This window comes from Seriola dumerili, unplaced genomic scaffold, assembly GCF_002260705.1.
Source record: "Seriola dumerili isolate Sdu_G_001 unplaced genomic scaffold, Sdu_1.0 BDQW01000161.1, whole genome shotgun sequence".
NCBI classification, from domain to species: domain Eukaryota; kingdom Metazoa; phylum Chordata; class Actinopteri; order Carangiformes; family Carangidae; genus Seriola; species Seriola dumerili.
This window is the reverse complement of record NW_019174416.1, coordinates 5,160,415-5,184,965: the sequence shown is the minus strand read 5'-3', so window position 1 is coordinate 5,184,965 and position 24,551 is coordinate 5,160,415. Positions and strand designations below refer to the sequence as shown.

Genomic DNA, 24,551 nt, shown 5'->3' with positions numbered 1-24,551 from the left:
TTTTACTGTTGGTGTAGAGATAATAGCAGAGTTTTTTTTTTTTTTTTTTAAATCCTTTGAAGTAAACAGATATCCCTCATGTTGCTCTCACCGTCTTAATGTAAAATAAGCTAATTTATTAGTGATGATAAAGGGACCCTTGCACCCCATGGACCATTACAGGTCCCTAAGCCCCATGGTTTGGTTTTATAACTGAATGTTGTCCATTGTGGGAAAAATGAAAATAAATGGCAAGTCTGTATGTTACATCATTATTTATTGCAAAAATAGTTTCCCACATTCTTTTGTTGCACGACAGCAATTTACATGAGAAGACATCACATGACACCGGAGACATTTCTTATCCAAATGTGTTATTTCTGTTCAGCCGTTATAATCCAATGCATCTTGGTTTGTTTAAAAGCCTCGGATTAAAACCTGGCTAGTGTTACAGTAACCATGGAGTCAAAATTGCAGGCCTGTTCCTTACACAAACACAGGTCAGCCTGTGTCCTGTTAGCAGCGGGGCAGTGGTGTTTTTAATACGCAGCTGCCTGTCATATAGAGCGCCCAGTGTTGTAAACTACAGTAAACAGTCTGCTGGAAGTGTGGTGGAGCAATAAAAGTAGATAGAGATGACAAAAATGAAAAGGAAATGTTTAAAACATTCTGATAATTGGATGCTTGAAGATAGCTGGGAAGCACATGAGATTTTTGACACGGACACATTGAGTATCCTGCTATTGTGGTGTGCAGTTGAAATAATGCTCAAAAATCTGCCAACATTTTTATTGAACACATCATAGCTTGTGTAAAAGCATCAGCATACGCCTTAGAGATAAACACTGAGATCCACAGAAAGACTGTATCAAGTCCCTTCATCACAAAACAAGCTGATGAACTCTGCATGGATTATTTCATCCTAAAAGTGTTTGTACTTGTGAGGATCTGCATATGTGTCCTGCATTTTTAGTGTATTTTGTGCCTCCATTTGGAAATACTTTACGTAAATATCATGTGTTCAACAGATACTTGCTGTAATATCCACCATATCCTCATCTGTCCTCAACTTGCTAAGAATATCTCTGGTCCGCCTCAGTCATATTTCTTTTCAATTTGGTTCCAGGGTTTTCTTTTTCTATTCTCAGGCACAGTTTGTTTTATCTGCTCTTATGTTGCTGTTTGCCTCTGACCCTTGCCCTTGTTGCAGCCTTTTGCTTCTTGCAACACTGGAAAAAAAATCAATTTAAGTTCAGTGTTCACTGATAAGACAAATCGGTTAAATCAATGAAATGTAAAAAGGCTTTCAAATCACAGTAAACACTCACATTGCAGCTATTCCCCTGTTTTCCCCTCTTTAACCACCAATTTACACTTCATCCTTCTAAATCAAAAAGAGATTAGTGATCTTTTCTGATTAAGTCTTAAATATGGCACATTGAATTTTGCACAAATAGTTGCATTCAGTCTTCTATACAAATCCCTTAATTTAAAAAAAAGAGGTATAATAAGACTTTTTACCCCCTGTGTTTAAACATGCCTGGACTTGTGGGGTGCTTCAGTGTTTGTGTGTGTGTGTGTGTGTGTGTGTGTGTGTGTGTGTGTGTGTGTGTGTGTGTGTGTGTGTGCGCGTGTGCAAGTCCATTGGTTTGGGGGGCTTGGGAGGTGGTGGTGGTCGGGGGGTTAGCACTCAGCAAAATGACATTCCTCCTTTTGTGTCCACATTCCTCAGGCGGCTCCATTCATTCTGTGTGACTGCGGCTGCTGCAGGGGAAGCCAGGGTTTGCTGAGGAGCAGGAGGAGGATGCTGGAGCTGTGTGCATGGGAGAGCGTGGGCCCGGCGCTGCTCTCAATAGGCCAACAAAAGGTAAGAAAATGGTCCAGTGCCATGGTAATTAGACATGAATGAGCTTTGAACGACGTGACATGTCCCAGGCTTTTCTCTCCGGCAGAGGAATTTCAACATCCAGCTTGGTAAAAATTGGACTGGACTGTGGAGCCCATACACACTCAAGCACCTGAATTATATTGTTATTTTAATTTATATGCACTGTTTGATGACCCCTCAGGCTTGTAAAGGTACCCAAGCCCAAACATCTTTGTGTGACCATGAAATAGTGCTGAGATACATATTCATAGGGAGTCAATCACTCAGGCAGAAAATGCAACAATTCCTGATAGTCAGCTATTCTCACTGTTCCTGCTGACTAACATCAAGTTGACCTTTCACTCCCATAATGCGTGCTGTTTCAACATTGCCCCAATATTACCCTAAGAAAACACGTGAACTCTGCATTTCAATAGGCCTGTTTGCCCTTTCTCTAGCTTCGCATTAGCATTCAGAGTATTACCCCCCCCCCCATCCTGGGTTAGCTGCTGCTCTCTCTGCAGCCAGCGTTTGCTCATCTCCTAATAATCAGCCTCTCTTTTCCATCTTAAAAGCTGCAATCCAGTTCAGGAGAGAAAAGCACAGCTGGATAACAATGGCGTTTTTATCTGGATCTGGGGAGCAGAGGGTGCGTGGGTGTGAAAAGTTACAGCAGAGCGCTGGGACACAGAAACAGGATTTGTGAAGTGTGTTTGCAGTGACAGGCATGTTATGTGAGGACCTGTGAGTGATTGGCCTTGTTAAGAAAGTAGACAGGCTTTAAAAATGGAGACAAAACACAAACAATTAGGACTAATGAACCTCATTTCATTGTTGGGCTGGGGATGAGTGTCTGTTACCTGGTTAAGGTGACTCTGGGGGTAAAATTAATGGAGTTCAATTTGGGGAAACCCCACAGTGAGGGGCAGAGAGGTTCATCATCTGCTAGGAGTGAGAAATATGGATCCAGAGAAAAACACACATGCTGCTTTGAGGATTCTGAGATCTACGAGCACAGTCCAGAGACACATAAATTATAAGATTCATGAAAGGCTTTGAAGTGGATCAGAGGGTGAGGAGCACATGAAGTAGCATATATATACTTGCAACATTGTGTGTCCTATTCATAACCTCCGTGGTAAACCATTCATTTTCTCTGTTATTTTTCCTTGCTCTTAAAGGACAACTCCACCCTGAATACCTAAATATTCGACATCCAAGGTGCTCCTGAAATTATTTTATCTCTCATTTTTGTTCTTGTTTTACCCAGTTTTCTTTGGCCTACCTTGTTCACTCCTACCTCAAAACATTTCCCAGAAGGACGCCGGACAACCCCAGAGAACGTGAGGCATAAGAGAGCCAAAGCTAGCTTTTAAAAGCATCAGTCAAACAATGTATTTTCTCATTCCATCAATATTCTAGTGTTAAACTAGCCCGCTAATTGCACTAAATTGTAGTTTCATTTCACCTAAGTCATTTAGCTTGACCCTGTGTTCATATTAGCTGATTTCTTGTTGACTTATCCTTCAGCTGTGATTAACTCTACTATACTGAGGCTCCACCCTCTGATCACTCCCCCGCAGACTCTGGCTCAAAATTACATCACTAGCACAAGATGGCAGCGCTCATAAAGCTTCATTTTTCCGCGACGACCATCTTCGTATACAGTCATTGATTTCTACTTGAAAAGGAGTTTAACTCTGACCTTTTAATGTACTAATTGTTGTTTGATCTTGCTTAAAACGTTGGTGTTAAAATTTTGCTCTCCTGTATCAAGGAATTTGTACAAGAGACTCCAGAGAAAAAAATGAAAGAGAAAACTATAGGACAACAGATTAAGAAGTGAAGCCTAGTGAAGCAAAATCTAAGCAGGGAGTGGCACAGGACCTGGCCTTTACCAATTACTACAACTGTGGATTATATGCAAGAGCAGAGAGAAGCAGAGAAAGCATAAAAGAGAGTTTTTCTATTGGAGAAAAAGCAAAAGTCATGCCCCTTACCCAAAGCATGCTGCATTTCAATCTGGTCTACTGTGGCTGCTGTTCGTAAACAAACTGGCATGTATTGTGTTTACAATGGAATCACTCCCTGTCTGCTGAAAGCTTTGCAGGGGAGAAGTATTTGGTCTTTTGATTGTGAGGAACTGACACCAAAACCTGATGTCCTATGATGAGTCAGATCAGAAGCCTGCACTGGTCCTGTTTTGTTACAGCAATAATCAAAGTCTGACAACAGTTGGGGGCTGGGGGTAGGGGTGGGGTTGTTGGATGGGGTTACAGCTTGGATCTGTCCTGCAGGATGCAGTTGATATAAGTCAAAGATATGTTTGAAATGTTATGACTTGGTTAAATACACTCTCGACCAAAGACTCGATCTCATGGGAAAAACACTGAATAAAAAATAAACTCATGTCTTTCAAAACAACTAAAACAACCAACTCTAATTTTGTTAATATCCACACATATAGACACATCACCACAGAACAGTAAAACATGTTTAGTTTATTTTACACTATACCTTCTCCATCAACATTCAACTTCATCTCACATGCTGCTTTGTTTGTATCGACCTCCATTCCTGGCTCTGCCATCGGCCTGGATGACAGGTCACAACAGACCTCTCTCTAACTAATAACATTAATTAGGGCTGCATTCTGTTTATGTGTTCCAGTGTCAGGACCCCGGTGCTCTGCATGCTGGACCACGGACATGACTTGCTGGCATACATACATGGAACAGAGCCATTGTTACTGTTATTAGTTACGGCTGTGCTTCACCTGATATGACAAGTCAAATAGTCTGGAGTGAGTACAGTCAACACTCACAGCTGTGAAGTCAGCTGGGTGGCAGCAGCAGACACATTTCCAGCTTTTAATTAGTGTCTTTCCACACATCCATCACATGTCCCCCATTCTCAACAACAAGGGAGCTGGAATCCAGTTTTCACCACATTTCCTTTTTTAAAATCAAACAAAATTAAACAAACAATTAAAAAAATCTGACTTCTGGTTTAAATAAAACATCCAAAGACAAATAATTCAATACAAAGGTAAGAATTTTAGAATGTATGAGCCCAGTGCAATCCAACATAACAAATCAATTTACACATATTTTTTACACATATTTATATTTCACATTACTCCTCGCTTTACCCACAGTGCTAAAGAATAAGCTAGAAATGCAGCAATGCTTCACAGTCCAGCCAATAATTCAGTCCACAAACCACATTTCTTGTGAAATATGTCAATATTGTAAATCAACATATTTTTGTAAACATGGCACCAACACAGAGACACATACATCTGTACAGTTATCAGGCTGATTTGGAGACTCTGTTGATAGCCCTTGAGTCTTTGATTGATCATAGGGCTGTTACTGTTTAGAAAATCATCAGCGTTACATAATAAAGCAAACACTGACAGCTGAGGGGATCAGTCTGAAATAACATAGCTATCACTAGGACACAAACAATGAGAGAGGAAGAAGGGGATTTAAGTGGCAACAGAGCATTTGAAGGTACAGTGCATCTTTAAATGTAGGTTTCACCTCAGCCTTCTGGTATAAGGTGTTCGCTAAAACCAGCAACCAGCTGAGGTCTGTTCCTGACAGCGTTCCTCTTCCTCCAGCTTGTTCCTGCAGGGCAGTAACTTGTTGCAGACTGGTGTGGAAACATTTTAAAAGGGTCATTTGTGTGTCTGTTTTCCAAGTGGCTCCGCACTTGTAAGGCTATGACAAAGCTGACTAAAGATGGGGATCAGTATGAGAGCAAAGTGGAGGTGAGGCAAGAGCACAAAAGTTGTAACAACCATAGTGGGAGTAGACCAGAGGGCAGGTTTCTTATTTACACAATGGGTTTATCTGGTGTGCTTTAATAGGTTTGTTGAGAACATCCAGTGATTTTTAATAAAACAAAACAAGTTCTTTTTGAGACAGATAACGAGAAATGTAGCATTTTCTGTTGCTCATGCTTCCTTTGATGACCCACTGCACTTTACATCAGGAACCAGAACGTTTTTTCCACAGAGTTTGTATTGAATCCTAAGGTAAAGAGGTGATGGGAGAGTGAGAGCGTGAGTTCACTGGTCAGTGGTGACAAATCAGGATCAGAGCAAGCGTCATAGGGAGCGTCGGGACCAGATAGCTCCTCCAGAGTGGAGCCGCAGGTGAGGAGACGCCTCCGACACCGGCTGTAGCCAACCGAGGGGTCAGCAGCTGCTCCTGGAAGGTGAAGTCGTCCATTGCCAGGTTATCAGCAAGGTCTGAGAGGAAGACGGAGACAGAGATGGAGACGGAGGAGATGGACAGGAGATAGTGGGAGGAGGCAAAGAATGAAAAATATGAGAGAAGCAGGAAGAAGGATGGAGACAATTAGAACAAACACTGTCGCAAAAGCTGAAAAACACGTGTGGTATGTCTGTCCTCCTTTTGCATGATGTCTTACACAGCTGTAAAAACAATGTTACATTGGGTGAATGAGAAATCCAAGCTCAACATGTAACCAGATGTCGCATGTTATTGTTGCAGACACATGCTAAACCACACACACATATATTTAAACTGAGTGTTGAAATGTCTATTTAAGTGGTGAGATGCTGAAAGCACAAAAATAAAAATAAAAACCACAGAAACTGTGTGAGGTCATGTCTCAAAATCTGTAACAACCAAAATGTCTGATCGATGTATGTCATCTGTCTTCAGAATATAACTTCATTGTTTTAAAAAAAAAATAAAGAGGGAAATTTGTTTTAGTTTTACAGATCACTGGCTTTGTTTTAGGCATGGGGGTGGGGGTGGATTTGTAGTCTTTTGCCTGGAGATACTACATACAAAATATGACCAGCTAACTTATCTTTGCCCTGAGGACGAGCATTTGAAGTTGTATACCATTGTGCATCTTTAAGGAATACTTAGACGTTTTAATAAACTGTATCCTTACTGAAAGGGTTAGACAAGCAGATATAACTATACCACTCTTGTGCCTGTACATTAATCACGGAGCCTTAGCCAGTTAGCTTAGCTTAGCATAAATACTGGAAGCAGTGGGAAATAGCCTAGCTCCCTCCAGGGTTCAAAAACACACCCACCAGCACCTTTGAAGTAAATTAACATGTTTTAGCTTGTTTCTTTCATTGGTCTGCTAAAGTAATATAAAAATATCAATATGTTGGTTTATAGAAAGTTATGTGCTGCAACTATTGCTTGGTGAACATCATAGAAATTGTTGATGTTTTACATTTTGGTTTGTGTATGGATTAAACAAATGACATATAATGAGCTCATTTGTGAGATTATTAGGTGATGGTGGGCATATTTTAGAACTTTTGACAGAGTTAGGCTAGCATGTTTCTATCATGCTAAGCTAGGCTAATTAGCTGACCAGACACAAGAGTGGTATCAATGTTCTCATATAACATAAGGATAGAAAATTAAAAACTGTTTTTCCAAAATATTGAACTACTCCAGTTGTAATAAACCTTTTCTCCTTTGTTCTTCTAAAGGTGATTTTTTTTTTATCTTGAAGAGAAACTTAGTATAGTACAGTACTGCATGTGAAACTGATTAAGTACTTGGCCTCTGTATTTCTTCAAGTTTTCATAAAACGAGCTAGCTTCTTGGACTTTATACACGTAAAAACAAAATGAATCCTCATGTAGAATCAGTAGACAAATGGATGAAAGTCAAACATTGTATCTATGTAGAAAATAAAACTAAACTCGTAGCTTTCTGAGTACAAAATATATCCCTTGGATCTGATAAAAGGGTTAAACCTCTGAGTCTAGACTGTCGAGTGAATCTAACCCTCACACATGACTAAAATTCTCTTACCATACGCAGAGACGCGTCCTGCGGCAGCACTGTCAGGAGACATTAATTCAATCCCTCCCACATGCAGCTATATTTACTTGTTGATAACACTTGTTTTCACTGTGTTGTTAATCATACACGGAATTGCGTGTCTGCGGTGAGGTTCTCCGGCACTTTGTGAAAATAGTCAAATGACTTCAGGGACAGTGTGGAGCGAATTACATCGGTGTGGGCTTTTGCTCTGTATACCACTGATGATACCGTCCACTGCCACCAGGCGATCAGCCTTAACTTTCACCTCTCCCTCCCCACAACTACTGTATAGGTGCCCTCAAGCAAGGCACTTAACTCATTTGTTCCAATGGGGCTGTTTAGTTAGCAGTAGACTGTGGTTAGCCTGGGAAACTCCCAGGTGTCTGTGTGTTTTATTATATGGATATGAGGCAGAGGTTTTGTTGAATAAGGGCCCAGAAAGCCATAGTTGGATGAATGAAAGTTTTGAAAAGCGAACAGCTCTTTAGTTTTCCATGTGAATTCTGCTTTACTCCTGCTTCTCCATCTGCTCTGTTCGCTGCAGTGATTTCATGGTCACCTGCTGCTCTGCTCTTACTTACTTGTCTTACTGCTCTGCATCCACAGCTGTTCTCCTACTGACGCTGAGCAGAGCTATTCCTCCATGTGTGTGTGTGTGTGTGTGTGTGTGTCATATTCTATCCTGCTTTGTCTGACACAAAGCTGTGAGGGAGACTGAAATAAGAAGGCTGAGTTATGAGGGAGGGCAGGAGGATATCAGTAATAAAGCAGCTCTGTGGTTAGGAACGCCAACTATGAGCTGAGCTGTCCCCTGTCAGGCCAGATGCAGAACACCTCTCCAGACGCACACACATGAACACACACTGGTGCATTTCTGACATACTTCTCTTTCACATCGTCTCGGGGGCTGTACACATATACACTTACTTTCTCTCTCGCACACACGCACATGCGTGCGTGCACACACACACACACACACACACACACAGTCACATCTGGGCTCCTAAAATAACAGATAGCTCCAAATTCAATTAGCTGTCTCGTCTGATCTGTGTACTGTCCTCCCTAGTGGGAGTGATCCAGTGGGAGGAAGTGGCTGATCTGAGCCACTGTGTGATCAGAGGGAGCAGCCAGGGGTCCAACTAGCGGTTCGGCCTGGTCTCCTTGAGTAGAAACACAGAGAACGGGGCCCTTTCTCCCGGGTCCCTGGTGCCCACAGCTGCCAGGCACCATGTTAAACAGAGGAAGGAGGCAAATAAATAAACCTCCAAAGCCCCAAACTGCATCTCCTACGAATTTCTTTGCAGTTACGACATCGTTTGAATGGCGGCCAGGGGACAATTAACTTTTTTCTCCTCCTGTGTCCTCTGACATGGCAGTGGGCTGACATTCTTTGGGGCTCTGAAAGAACGATTTGTCACTGTCGACAGCAGCGCACTGTACTGCCGAGCCAATTAAGCTCAAGGTGCAATTCGATACAGCTTTTATATACACTGTGGATAAGAGGGAGGGCGGGGGGCATGCACGTCTGCATTTGTGTGTTTGTGTGCAGATGATTGAGAGGGGTGTGTGCGCGCCCGTCCCTGTGTGTGTTTGTGAAAAAGCGAGAGACAAAGTGGGAGAGCATTGTGTTGGTGTGCTTTACAGCGGCAATAATGTGAGTGAAAAAAAGTCTCAGGCTGTGAAAAAAATCCCTCAAACCAGGGGGAGAAAAGGGTCTTTCTTGCTAGTTTAAACACTTTGACATGAGCAGCACCACAGAGGGGCCTTGTTCTGCAGGCTTTAAAAACAACCCAATGGGGACTGAACACTATGCAAACTTAGATCCCCTACACTCCCACTCAGGGCTGGGACTAATAATATCCTGGTATAATTAGTGATGAACACCTGTGCCTGTGTGTGTGTAGGAAAGTACAGACAGAGTGAGAGTGAAAGAGAGGAAAACACAGACAGAAGTAATCCAGATTCAGCTTCTTTTTCTTTTTCCTTTTCCTTTAGGGGCCTTTTTACAGGGAGGGCCAGGACAGTGGACAGGCAGGGACAATTAGGCAAATAGATGGATAACTCCTGGCTATAAATAGAGCCACAATCCCGACTGTGATTAATGTGACCAATGTGGGCCCTTGTGGCTTTCAGCGGAGCCGAGCCCTCCTCCTGCTCATCCATTCAAACCTTCCATTTTGAGACTATCACTCCTCAGAGGACACCACCTTGCTAACGTACCCCTGCTAGCTTTATCGTGGCCTTATGAGCTCGAGTTACGACCCAGGGGAGAGGTCAACAGTCCACCCATTGATTGGTTACACTGAGGGCTCTGGACTAAGAGTGAGCAGGCAGGGCGGTCACATGCAAGTCAACAGCCGGGGACGGATTCATGCTTTAACTTTATGTTCTCGGGAGTACAGACAAATGAATCCAGACAAGTTTTCAGGGGGAGCGGATGTTTGTTTCGGTCCCCCTTACAAGTTTAACAGTGGCTGGAGTATGTGTGCATGTATATGTATATATGTGTGTGTGTGTGTGTGTGTGTCTGAGCAGAGGAGAACAGGGAAAGAGGGAGGGGAGGGGGGAGAGTCTAGAGTTCTGTTTTCAGCAGTGCTCGGTGCCTGAGGCTTGTCGTTTACAGCTGGCAGTTGTCACAACAAGCAAACTATGCAGAAAAATTGCAACAGTGAGTGGAAAGCCACATTTTCCAGCACACCACAACTACAGGTGATGATTACATGATACAGAAAATCACAGGAAACAGTTCATTTGTTCTGTCGTGCATTTTCAGTAAACATTTCTTAAACGCAGCTGAACTGCTTTTAGGAGAAGGTGCACATCAGTAGCCAGTCGACACATTATTATAACCCCTCTGGCGAGTGTGTACCTTCATGGTCCAGTACAGTTTATTCAGTACATGTGTGCTATGCACAAAGGTCTTTTTTTGGTCAAATAAGTATGTGGAATGTTAAGTCTCCAAACACAGGTGCTCCTTATGAAACGGGAGAGATGGTTTAGATTGCTGCTACATTGGCAGACGATGTGTGCACATAACACACTTAAGCTGGTCAAATTTGATCTAGGTTTTCAAGATTCAACAGCTTAAAAGATATTATGGTTTCCGAGGTAAAGCAAATATTTTATCACTCATCTCATCTCCACAGAGCAAACTATTCACCTGAATATTAAACTCAGCAAATTCAGAAATTATCGAGCGGGAGTGTGCATGTGTGTGTGTGCAATCCTGTGTCAGGAGCCGCCCTTACAGCTGCAAAGAAGACAATGGTTCTGTAAAAACATGATAGGAGCTGCTGGATTGATTGGGTCGTATCTTGTAGAGGGTAACAGATAAGAAGCTGGATTGTGATTATTGGCTTGTTGGTCACATTCTGTAACTTTTGTGACTTGGCCCGGGACATTGCTGATTGAGAGCTGTGGAAGGAACTGAGCGAGCAGTGCGGGATGCTTCTGTCCATGGGCTGGCGGGAATGTGACCGTCTGCCTCCACACCCACAGGCTGACCACAGGGGCGCTCGGAGAGGCTGGGAATGTCGGGCCAAGACAAACGGGACGCCCAGAGGAGGCCCTGCCCCGGGCCTTAGCAACAGCACTGCTCTCTGAGCTGCTCTGGCCTCCCAACCTCCACAACACTCACTGTTATTCTAGGCTGAGGGACCCTCCCACACAGAGGGCAAGAGAGTAAGACAGAGAGACGTGATGCCAGAGAGAGCTGAGGACATAAACAGAGTTCTGTACAGTTTAAAAAGAAAGGTACAGAAGTGATTAAAGGAGGGTTAGGAGACAAAATGAAGGTTAGAAAAACAGAAAACAGAACAAGAACACTGATGAATAAAAACAACAGAGAGACAGAGAGAGACAGCTGGAAAACTAAAGTCTGAACTGGGTCATGAATATGTGCTCTGCTCTGATAAGAAAGGAATACACCCAGCTGTCAAAAGGGGGAAACCAACCCTCCTACACACTTTCTAAATTGTAGGTTTGTGGGACAAATGCAAGTCAACACCTATTAATTAACATGGTCACTGAGGGGAGGTTGTGTCAGTGAGGGGATGACCAGCATGTTGCACCCACTGCCCTCTCCCTGTGCTGTCCAAATTAAATTTACTGCAATGTACAGTATTTATAGTCTCCATTTCCAGTTAATATGAACGCAGAGAGGAGAAAGAGAAGGAACTTGAAGAGAAATAAAAGCTTGAAACAGAGACATAAATTTTCACTGAGAATTCCTTTTAGCGCCGACGCTGTGAGGGCGGAAAGTGTGTGTGTGAGTAAGAGAGGTATAAACCATAACAAATCAAACGTACAAAGAGTTGATTCTGTGCTGAGGGCAAGGGGCTCGTTCAGGGTGTGGGGAGCTCCGCTGCGTACAGAGGAGGCCTGTGAACTTCAGCAGCTCGGAGGTCGGTGCTGACGGAGGGTCAGAGGTTGGCAGGGAGCGCCGTTTAAGGGTGTTTCTGAGAAGATTGCACAATGGTGGTTCTTATCAGGGTGAGAGAGAGGCAGGAGCGGCCGTGCACGGTGCCGAGCCTGATGACCAGTGGGTCAATGTTTGAGTTTGGCCTGGGGGACATCCTGGTCCTTGGCCAGGGACCCCTCTGAGGAACACATTCTTCGGATACTATCTTTATCTTCTAATAATGAGGGAAGCTGACATCCTACACAGATCTGTTTACATTCTCCTCCTGGTGTCCAGCAGTCAGTCCAGTGAAGGAAATGTAGCTCGCAGATTGAGATTGAGACATGTGGTTGTTGTGTTTGTTGTCCATGCCAACAAACAAGCAGAAGTCTCCCTGCATTCCTGTCATAGAGAGTCAGAGTAGAAACACAGCCAAGAGTGACAATTTGGCTGGTTTTGACTGTACACACAGAGAGCTCCTGTTGAGCAGTTCCACTATCTATCTCAGGCCTTTTTAGTGGTCAGCCTGCGGTTCCCTCCAACAGCTCAGAGTCTATCGACAGCAGGACTCCTGCAATGCTCGCTGCATTGTTGAGCTGCTTTCAAGAATGGGCTAGAAAAACAGCAGGCCGCAGGGAGAGGAAGACGGATAGAGGGAGAATTTAGGAGGTGCAGGTGAGAGTAGAGGGTTAATGCGTAAAATGCAAGCCACTCAACCCCTCAACCAGGCTTTTAAGACATTCCCACAAAATGGCTGCTGTGTGTCACTGCGGCGGCCAGCAGCAGAGCTGCAGGCCTCGAGAATGGTCCCGCTGTGTGCAGAGTGTTTGTGGACTGTGGCTGAGCTGATGGACACGACCCAGGAACGGGCCTGGAATCAATTTAGTGCGTCCAAAAAGTGCCTGTGAATGTAAATAAAGCTCTTGAGCAAACAAACGCTTTTCTGAGAGGCACACACAAACACAGAAAAATGCATAGGCCTACAAAATGAATCAAACGCTGGTGGGCCCCCTCGTGTAGATGATGAGAACCCAGTCGGCTCTGTGCGCTTGTATCCACAGAAATTAAAACCAGGGCTCTTCTTCCTGCCTTCTGGCTAATCTTAAGGGTTTTATCCCTGGATTGATTTGAGAAAGCTCCATGGCGGAAGACCAACAAGGGTCCAATAAGAGGGTAACTTCATCCCCCTGTTCTTCTCCTCCCTCCTTTCCCTTTCCTTTCCCATCTTCCCCTCCACTGCCACCACATTCAGCCCCAGAGCTGGCGACACACACGGCCCTGTGGCTGGCTCCAGCAAGAACAAGAGTGAGAGACTGCAGCTCTTACTAGCCAAGCCTGTTTACACAGATGGTGGCAAGCTTCATTATTTTTGTGAGGGGCGTGGTGGAGGTGGGGAAGGAGGAGGATTGGCTGAATTTACAGAGGTTGTTTATAAGCTCGGGGAGGGATGGAGGTAGAGAACATTGGGTCAGAACACGTCCAGTGTGTTACACTTTATCAGGCTTTCCACCATTAACACCACCCAACCTTTCAACACATCCTCTACCTCATGGTTGTTAAAATTTGAACAATTGAAAGACTTCTCCAGAAATATTATCCATTTTGGAAAACAGTTTTAAGTTCACCATTAATCATCTAGAACATAAACAGATCCCACTTGGCTAAAGAATGATTAGATCGTCAGCCAAGGATGAGAGTAGGTTTTTTTTTTTTAATTTCTTCTGGAATGAGGATTTTGATTTTCAGTGTGTCTGCAGACTGAGCAACAACATCTGTTCTTTTATCTGCATCTCTTTTGTTTCTCTGGAAAAAAAATACATCATAATTACGCTGTTTCATAGCAAAACAGACTGATTGCAGAAATCAATATATGTTATCACAACCAAAGCTTTTCAGTGTTGAAGATATTTAAAAGAGTTTTGATTGTAATGTTTGTGATTTCAGTTGGCGTAAAATAAAAGGCCCCGCGCTGCTTTAAGCTAAATAATAACATCAGCATGCTAACATGCTCACAGCGACAATGCTAATATGCTGATGTTGAGCACTACTATGTTCACCATCTTACTTTAGCGTCTTAGCATGCTAACATTTGCTAATTAGACACACTAAAGGCTGACAAATTCGCCATGAGCAATAATTAACACACACCAACTGTGCAACATTCCTTATATGCAGCTATTTCTGACACATTGTAACATATAAATAATATCTATCTGTACATACAACATTGCTATACTTTATTATTTATCTATTGTTTATCTTTTGTAATTTTTTTTGTATTATTAGCAGCAAAATATTTTCATTTTGCATTTGTTTTGTACTGTCCACTTTGCTGCTGTAACACTGCAAATTTTCCCACTGCGGGACTAATAAAGGATTATCTTATTTTACCTTAATTAGCACTAAAGGCTGAGGGACCACCAAAGTCATCATGATTATCGATATTTGTTGAGATGCTTTTGTCCAAAGCAGCGGGTCAGCAGATATTAGCCCAATTCATTATGTCATGATAAACTGTCCTAAGACATTGCCATCCACAGAGACTTGCTGCTCGCCTAGCCAAAAATAAAATGTCATTCAAGTCAAGCCCCAAGTTAACACAACTATGACTGTCGTTAGACTGGAGTCCAGATCACGTGACTCAGCTCTGGACCTTTGATAGCAACATAGCTGATCCGTAAGTAATTCTGATGATAGAGAGATACGTTTTGATAGATGATGTCCTGATGGCGGTAGGCCTCAAACAGTGATACTCTGGTGAAGTCTGCGTGTTCTTGTGCCTCGGTATCATCCGGCTCTTTCTGCTGTTGAAAACCATAGAAGACTCAGGCCAGGTGGGCACCCAGATTCCTCCTTCATTCCAACACCTGCACTCATCCTCGCACATCTGCAACGTCTGAGCCCGTCTCCGTCTGTCTCACGCTAACACACTGTGGCACGCAGGCCCTCTAACTGGCAACCACATGTGGACGACTCTCTAACCGGGTGCACATTCATGAGCGCAGTAGCTCAGATAATCAGCTCTATGAAACTATATGGAGCTTAAACAAGGAGGAAACGGCATACATGGCGGACGTATCCAGAGCTGCCAGAGCTAATGTCAACAGTGTCTGGATTATGGCTACTTTGATGAAGACATGTGGCAAACACTACTGCGGAGGACCGGCGCCGTGTGACTCACCTATCAGGTGCCGAGGGTCAGGGGTCACAGCTGCAGTTAATTAACATACCAGGCTCTCGTATTGGCAGCACGTACGGCTGTTAATTCGACCCACATAAAGAGTAAAGAATGTTTAGGTTTCCCACTGTATCAACCTTTAGAGTTATCAAAGGTGTTTTTGTCTCTTTCTGTTCTTTCCCTGCATTCTTTCATCACCTCCTTCTTTCTTGTACTCGCTCCTTTGTTCCAGCCACAAAATTTGTAGCAGACCTGAAAGGTGAGCCCAGCCCAGCCTCTCATCGTAAGCTGCATGTTTCACATTACAGGAATATTTCTACTTTGTATTTTTGCTAACCCCTGGTGATGATAAAACGCTCATGAGCTTAGAAAGAAAAAAGAAACAGCTTTCCTCCAGAGTGCTTACAGTGACTAAACGTCTGAGCGCAGGAGCATAACAACAGGTCCATTCACACGGCTCCTGCTGAGCATGGTGAGGTACGGCGCACAGCAAAGGCCCATCCAGCTCAGCGAGAAAACACACGAGGCTCTTCTGCTGTGGGCCGCTCTGCTGTGACAGAGCCCACCGTCTGTTGGCTTTCAGACTGCTGAATGTTTCCAAACGGCATCAAAAAGCCATTTTAACACATTATTTGGTCTAGCAGTTAGCTGTTAAATAGCCATCTTTATAAGTGGTTTTAAAATTGAGTGGTGAACTCCTGTTATAGAAAGAGACATTTCTGTGGATTAATTCCACCTTTTCTCAATGTGAATCATTTTGTTTCAAGAACTTGGACATTACCTTGAAACCAGCGCAGTGATTGACTGTTCCACCGTGTTGCCATTTATTTTCCCAAAACTACAAGAGTTGAAACACAGCTGGAAACAAATGATTCACCTCACTGGCAGGTGTTCAGTTTCACAAGGGAAGACTTCATACAGTAAATTACTCAGTATTTGTCGGTGCTCTTGTGCGGCTGTAGTCTGAAAACACTGCAGTACAAATTTGAAGTGACAGCAGGGCGAAGAAAAATGAAGTGAGGACAAGTGAATGAAGAGAGGCTTTGAGAGAAATCTGTGAGCAGGTCTGTGAGGAGATGGTGGCAGGTTCTTAGTTTCTCACAGAGGCCGTACAGTCTGAGGCCAGGTGTGCATGAAAGCACAGAAACGCAGGTGAGCCCTCATCATGGGCAACAGACAGTCATGTGGCATCACAGAATACAGCATTAAAAAGAAAAAACTACACAGACAGACAAACCCACTTTATGACTTTTCTCCACTTGTGTCATAGGTGTGTTTCCATTGACCTGCTTAATGCACAGTTTGAAATAGCAAACTTAAAAGCGAGTAATAGTAACACGTGTGTACACTCACATATGGTGGTCATTCAACAAAGCAATGTTTTCGCACAATTGTAACGGAAACACCCTTTTCCATCATCAAATTTACTTGGAATGACAGGAGAAAACAGAGAAAGCTTTATTTGCACTTATTCGCACTTGTGTTTCGCCGCCTTTTCTAATAAAATTTTTTTTAAAAATCGCTCCTTTTTTGCACAAAACTGCCATGCAAAACTGGCTACTCTCACTCTACAGTTTACCATCCAACATTATGCCATAATAATCCACTCACACTGGCTTGCTTCAGACAATGTGCAGCAAATGACTTAAGACAAATATTTGATCATCTGACCATCACTAGTATCTTATCATGTGTTTTTTATCCATCACGTGTGAAGATGTAATTGATTATAGCTGGTAGGATGGTGGTCGACGGGATAAGTTGTTAGCCAAACACTAGAATGCCACAGATCTCCCACCACTCAAATCAAACAAGCCTTAAATAATTTAGCAATTAAAGCTGGTGATATATGATCACCAGAGAGGTCACAGGAAAGATTGTGTCTGTGTGTAAGCTGTAACCAGTCCAGTGCATGGCTGTTAGTCTGGCTTTGGAGAGGGGGGTGGGGGCTGGGGTGGGGGGGCTGTCCTGGAATAGCTCTCCTGGCCTGGAATGCTCTGGGGAATGTGCGGCGGGAGGTTTGATTGGTCAGGAGGGGAAGTGTGTGTGTGTGTCTGTGTGTGTGTGTGTTGAGGGTGAGTAGCATTAGTGATCAGAAGGTTATGGAATCCATGTGGAGAATGAGCGACGACAGATCAATCATTACGCACGTTTGGGAACATCCTCTGTGTGGTCAGCCGGTTGACAGCCGGGCTGTGTGGGGGTCTCGGCCCTGCCTCTGTCCTGTCTGCACTTTGTTGTTGTGGCTTCTGTCACCTTTCCCCAACTCTTCTGTGTGTGTATGTGTGTGTGTACATGTGTACATGTGTGTATGTGTGTGTGTGCATGCGCGCTACACTATTGCCCCGCTGCAGGCTTTGTGAAAGCAGATCCGCCTCGTCCATCTCGGAGCAGCAGAGCACAGACAGTCAGCCCATTAGGCCTCATACTCTGCAGGTTGACCTTTGAACTCCAGTCCCCTGTTTGACCAAAATGGGCTGAGCGGCCGTGCTTAGGTCAGCATTTTGCTGGGTCATCACAGGCTATCAGCAGCTATCTGTGTATCTGCCAATGAGCAGCGAGTCTCCGAGGTCTGCAAACATTACTGGCTCATGTACAAACAGGCACAAACAGACGTATATGTGCCTGCAGATGCACTCACACACTCATGTTAGGAGCACACACACACTTACAACACAAACATCTAATCTGCTAATTCACAGACGAGATAAGAGAAAATTGAAGGGGACTTAGATTGAGGTTGAAGTCAGACCGTAAAGAGAGCTTTGCTTTCCCGCAGTGTCGTCCCTCTGCAGCTTGTAAACCAGACAAGAGCCGTACAGTCAGGCTAACAGGCGCGAGTAAGAGAGGGCATCAGACTCTCACGGCCCAGCCTGCTGGAAGTGATGGCCCTGCAGGATTCCTGTTCTAACCCCAGGTCCCTGCTCCAGCTCCCTGCCCGACGAACCCAACTCTCTGCCACAACACCCCCGACAGGAGGACTACTCCCACTGCCGTGTTTGCTCAGCTGCGCTGGCTTTGTGTCTGCGTATCGAACCCCCTTGTTCCTGCTCCCTGTCTGTTTTCTCCATTTTTTTTCTGTTTGGTTTCTTTTCTTCCAACAGTTTGTAGCTTCATTTGTTCTTTGTTTGGCTTTCAGAGCGCACGTCTGACATATTTCACGGGATTGACGGCGGAGAGGTCAAGAGGTTGAGGTGAGGCGGCTACCTGAGGAAGTCTCACATCTCCTGCAGCATAGTGTCACGGTGGTGTCAGCATGTACAGTAGTCATGTAAACACCTCTCTGCAGCGCCCACTGCCTGTGTTTGGACTGTGATCGCTCTGACTCACTGCAGAAGAAGCCAGATCTATTCATACACACAACAGTTTTAAAGTAAATAGCTCCAATTTGGTTAGTAGGCCTAAATGTCAACATTTTTTCACAGCCCACCTCATAAATGCAATTTAAGGTAACTTGAAGTTATCAATGTGGATGCAGCCCTTTATTTGAAACAACACACGTTGCAGTTAAAGTTGATCTTCAGATCCAGTTCGAATGTGTGTGTCTAACCTGCAAAGATGCGCAACCGCTTGCGTCTCAGTGGCGGCCCCAGCCCTGACACCCCGGTGCACTCGTCTTCATCGTCGCAGTCGCCGCTCTCGAATCCCTCTTCTCCTTCATCGCTCCACCCATCCACTCCACCGCCGCCACGCGACCGGGCTTTCCAGCGCTTCTCAGATACCACAAGACGTAGTAACTGTGGGACAAACGGGAAGTGGTTAAAGGTAATGACATTAAAATGCAAAAATGTGCCTTTGTGCATTAATGGTTTAACAAAGCTGTGAAGCTAAATGAGGGCTGTCTCTTGATCTGCGTGTGTAGTATATGATTATAACAGCATGAGGGGAATTCCAGACAAAAACTCAGTGAGGTCTAAAAGTGCTGGTATTTACCCAACTCTAATTATAATCACCAGGCAGGAACAGTTTTGTTATCAGTGCCAGTTTTGTTATTTTTGTCCAAACGTGATTCATCCAAAGGGATGTGGCTGGAGGTGGCTCCATGTAATTTACTGGTAGAAAAAGAAACAGTGGGGTAAGCAGACCGGTCTGATTGTGTTGTTACTGGCAAACAACATTGTCTTGAGTGGTTGTCTCAGGGCAACAGGGATACAATAATACCATACAACACACTCGGCCCCGGTGGACATCAAGGCCTCAAGATCTAAAATTGGAAAGCTGGATGAAAGAAAACTTGATGTTAATGTAATATTCTGACTTTTTCTATTTTTTTAAAGTCTTATTTAACCATTTAAATAAAGATGGGAAACCTGTTTTGTGAGAGAGATCGGGTCAAGATGGCAGCATCAAATGTTACAGATGAAACAAATCAAAACACACAGCTTGAGCATTTCTAAAAAAAAAAACAGATAACAACACAAAGAAAGTTTAACCATGCAACACAAGCTGAAAAACAAGCAGAAGAGTTTTAACAGATTATAATATCATGTGTAACAGAATCTTAATGCAGTTTGACCTCTGGGCTGTAAAAGCAGTTGTTGTTTGACTCCGATATTTTACCAAGTGATTTACAGAAGCTCATAATGGGTTGTGCAACACATACCACATGTGTTTATTGACAACTGTGGCAAACTAATCAACGCATAAATAATAAAAAAAATGTCAAAGAGCTGTTAAACTTAATTTCATTAAAATATCTTTGAATTCCTCAAGACCAAAAATAAAAGGAACGGAAATAGCAAACTTTATACATTCAATTACTAAAATTGAGTGAAACATGACAACTTCAAAGCAAGAAAACCTTGTTCACAATAACTTCTTTTGCTGTGTAGTTTTACGACAACACATAGATTGAAAAAAAGGGCCTATGCTGTCTTGTATCCATGGGTGAAAAACATGCGAGCTTGCTTGGAGACAAACTACACCGCTGCTCTCTGACCGTCTTTCAGCCTCTACAGCATCACACATGATTGAGAGCCCTGCCAAGGTAACAGATGTGCTAAATTCCAGCCGCCTGCCCTCCGAGCCTCCTTTCATCTGGCCGCTGTGCCTCCTCCTTGTTTGTTTTTTATTGATTTCCTTCCTATCTGCATACGTCAGCATGCATTTTTTTGTTGTTGTTTTTGGTTGTTTTTGTCTGCGGGAGAAAATTGAGTTCATATGGGCCTTGTCTCAGGTCAGCTGCGACGTCTGAGTGTGTGTTTGTGTGAGACAGAAAGCGGAGGTATAAAAACCCAGAGCTAATCACAGAATTACGTCAGTCAGAGGATAAACAACCCTGTTCCCTCCGCCTGCATATACAAACCAGTCAATCTGGGTTTTACAAGTGACATAAACTCTAAAGTTTAGAGAGGGAACACACATAACCTTGTTTCCAGCATGGCTGCCTAACAAACCTTCATTCATTTCTCAACATTGAGACCATACACGGACGATGACCACAACATTTCGAAAACCTTGGTCACTCAGACTGAGGGATGGACAATCAGTAACTCGCAGACAGGACGACTGAGCCCTAGGAACATTTCCCCTCTGTTTGAGGCTGTCTAGCAAAGCGCCACCTGTTGACCGAGCAGAGCCCTCAGGTGTCACATTAAAACACCCTGTTATCTCCCAGAAACAAACTCTCCCCGTGATGAATGGGACTTTAATGTACTGAACCATTTTGTGAAAGACGGGACGTGTTTGCCTAAGTTTGCCGGAGTCCTCCATAGATTTACTGAGGTGCTGAAATTCTTTCTCATGGTCTGTATCCTGGCAACTCAGTCGGACTTTGTGAGGGGAGGGGCCCCTCGCCGAGCAATTAAAAGGCAAACAAACACTTGTAAAGCAGAGAGAGGAAGATGTGGTTCAGAGTATTTTAGAACAAAACCTAAAAAAAGGTATGAGGAGCGAGGGGAAAAACATTGACTGTCATGCCCCTGTTTAGAGCTCAGTCTGTGTGAACGCTGCCATGTGTAACTCACCACCTGCTAGCATACACTCCAGTTCTCCTCAACACATAAACACACAGACTGTCCTCTGATTCACTGTGTATTGATGCTAGAAGAAACAAGACTAAGAGTCTACAGTCACGCAAGCAGGCCGTACTTACTGTACTTAGGCACGGCATTGCATTGAGCTAATCGTCATCGTCTGGGGGTCATGAATGTGTGTACAAAATTTAGTGCCAGATTGTTGAGATATTTCACAGGAAAACTCTTGACCTGATGATGGTTCTAGAGGAAACATCAGAGGATCACCAGTGTCATTTGGATTAATCCTCTTGGGACCATGAATCTTGTATCAGATTTCATCTAATGACAAGACATTTCAGTAAAAGAAGGAAATATCAAACTCGTGGCGATGCTTGAAGTCAGCAGGATTTACCCTCTGGGGACCATGAATGACTGTACAAAATTTCTTGGCAATCTAGGTGATAGTTATTGAGATATTTCACTCAGAGCCAAAGTAGCGGACTGACCAACAAACCAACATTTTCATCAGCTAGCACGGCAAAAAAAAAGAGCTAAAAAAAGTTTTACATTTTGGAGTTCAAATCCAGTTTCAGAAACACATGTGATGGGAGTAGGATCAAGAACATACCAGTTATAAATAGCATCAGATGAACAGCAGATGAAAAAAAATAAAACAAATGTGTTTTTTGGAATTAAAAAAAAAGAAACTGACTACAGTATCATAGCAGTGGCCTAAATGAGCCGTAGCAGTGAGCCGTGCCCTTCTCCATAGGGGGGTGGCAGGGCAGTTCCTCTCCCTGAGCCTCTGTGGCAGGGTGCTGCGGCTTCTGCCCGCTGGCTGGCTGCCTCTGCCACAGCTGCGGTGGCGGGGAGGGGTGGGATGTATGTTTGTGTCGAAAGTGACGCTGCGCTTTTGGCATGGCTGAGCCACAGCATGATCCGGCAAGAGCCTCCAGATTTACCACAAGAGGGAGAAACCTCAAGTCGCTCTAGGCTGGAATCTTCTCCAATTAAAAAAAAAACCCAAAGCAAAAGGAAGCAGGGAGGAAGCAAATAAAAGAGACATTTTTTTCAGAGAAAATGCTCAGTATGTTTTCCATTAAGACAAGAAATCTGGCGCTCTCACTCTCCCCTTCTCTCTCATGTGTTCTGAGTGTTGCATCGGGAGCTGGCTTGGACAGACAGCTGGACACACAGAACATGTAATCAGCGCAGCTACAGGCATCCCGCAGGCCACAGGGTTCACCTCCCCTTAACACAAAAGCACAAGTCACACCAAGGAAACGCGGGCTCAAAGGCTGCACACAAAGCCCAAACATGTGGCAGATTGCTCAGTGCAGGCCAGCCCAGACAGAGACACAGAAACCGCAAGTCTGTCACTGCCTCCCACACATGACATGAACTCCACACAGGGTCACTATTCGACACGACAGCTGCAACTGAGCCCCAGAGCCCAGCCACTGGCTGACCTGCAGTGATAGGAATCAACCTGCTCTCGCTGATCATCAGCTGCGGTCTTCTGCATGAGATCCTACGTAATACTGCACCATCATCTTTAAATGATAAATCACAGGCAAAAAAAGATAAGACAAGAAAACATAACATTTTAACATAAATGTAGGGGCTGCAGAAGTGAATGAATGATGTTGGGAGTGAAACAGGGAGAGGATGAATAATGAAGACGGAAAGCATGTAGAAAAAAGGGGCTTGTTGTCAGTGTGTGTGATTGGGATCAGGCCCTGTGTTATGTCGTCCTCTCCACGCACAGGACTTGTCTGCACAAGCTGCTCATGACTCGGCCCAGACGGAATCTGCTGCTCTGAATGTTTCTATCAATGCCTCAACACATCTTGTCTACAAATCTAATCTACAGAACTTAAAGCTTCAGTTCCCAAACAGACTACTGCTTACCATATGCTCATAACAACAGCAGTGGTTTTGCCGTCTAATGTTGATGGTTTCTGTAACTGCTGTGAGCTGAAGGCTTAAAATGCATGCTGCCATCCCATACTGTTTTTAATTTAGCATACTGATGTAAACTGCTGACCTGATTTTTTAGGGTTTAAAGGATATACTGCGTTAATGCTGCTCTCATCAAAATGCTTGCATTTACAATCGTTCAAAAGACCATGTGTAATATGAGAGGTGTGATGAAGCCACGTTGTTACCAAAGCTTTCGAGCACCTTTAAGCTCATTGTTTTGGATTTCTGACCCTCAACTTTTGGTTTCCTGTCACTGTTGTCATCAGTCTGGTACTCAGCAACAGCAGCAGCTCCAAACGCCACATATACAAAGTTAGCGACTAGCTGGGGAACATGGTGGAGCATTTAGCATCCTAAGAGTCTGGTATTTCCCTCGAGAGCTAGTGGAGACCAACCACACATAAAAGGAGAGCGGGTATCAGTCTTAAATTCATCATGTGGCCAGGAACATGACGCCAAATGAATGTTATTGTAAATAGCAAACTGTTTTCTAAACAATTTAGTCAGCACAGTTATGCTAGTTTTGACAAATGCAGAGATCTGAAAACATACCAACACTAAGTGCTTAGGCAGTCAGACAGATATTCAAGCTAACAGTTTAGCCAGATTATCTAATTATCACAATTTGGAAACAAAACTGAACACACAAAATTACTAAAATAACTATATTATTTTTATATTATTATTATTATTTTTTTGTTTGTTTGTTTTAAACATAAGTATTTTAGATCAAAGTTAAACCCCAAGGTCAGTCTGTAAACTGCGATGGATGTTTATAATGGACAGTTTGGATCTTTTTCCCTTCCAAAGCTGCTAACCAGGGGGTTTGAACATCTGTACATTGGAGCTCAGCACTTAACTGGGTGAGTCCATTGTTATTATTAGCTATAGGAGTGATGGCCAAAAACTAGGAAAATAAGATCCAAGTTCTCCTGACTAACCATTTAGTGTTAATAGTGATGAAGAAACTGGTGCTGAAATGAGAAATCCTACAAAGTGTTTTATACAGTAGTTTCATGCAACATGCTAAATAATGTGCATTCAGAGATTTGATTAAAAATGAACTGCTGAATTTTACACTCTGGCTCTAATTGTCTTTTGTTCATCTCATCATTGTTCCGGTAAAACCAAATCAGCACTGTGCAGCAGATAGTATATTTTCAAAGCAGAGCTGAAGCTGATGCCCATGTCACTGTGTAAGAAAAATCAAACACATGACTTTTCAGCACAGACAGTTTTTCTTGATATATGAAGGAAATGGACTTTCCTTACACCTAATCCCCACATGTACTCTGAGCTGCTGCGCTTGTATCAAGTTTGCAGACAAGCTGTTTAGACGAGAGAACCA

The 24,551-nt window shown here is 43.6% G+C and overlaps 1 protein-coding gene across 1 annotated transcript in view; it reads right to left on the bottom strand.

The window, feature by feature from the left end:
- Window positions 1-4,358: 4,358 nt before the first annotated feature.
- Window positions 4,359-24,551, bottom strand: part of gpc3 (glypican 3) — a 98,932-nt gene continuing 78,739 nt past the window's right edge. Inside the window, exons 7-8 of the mRNA XM_022751912.1 lie at window positions 18,814-19,000; window positions 4,359-6,104 (exon numbers count right to left, since the gene is read on the bottom strand). Of these exons, the coding sequence (XP_022607633.1) occupies window positions 5,929-6,104; window positions 18,814-19,000 (363 nt within the window). The 3' untranslated portion in view covers window positions 4,359-5,928. The remainder of the gene's footprint in view (window positions 6,105-18,813; window positions 19,001-24,551) is intronic.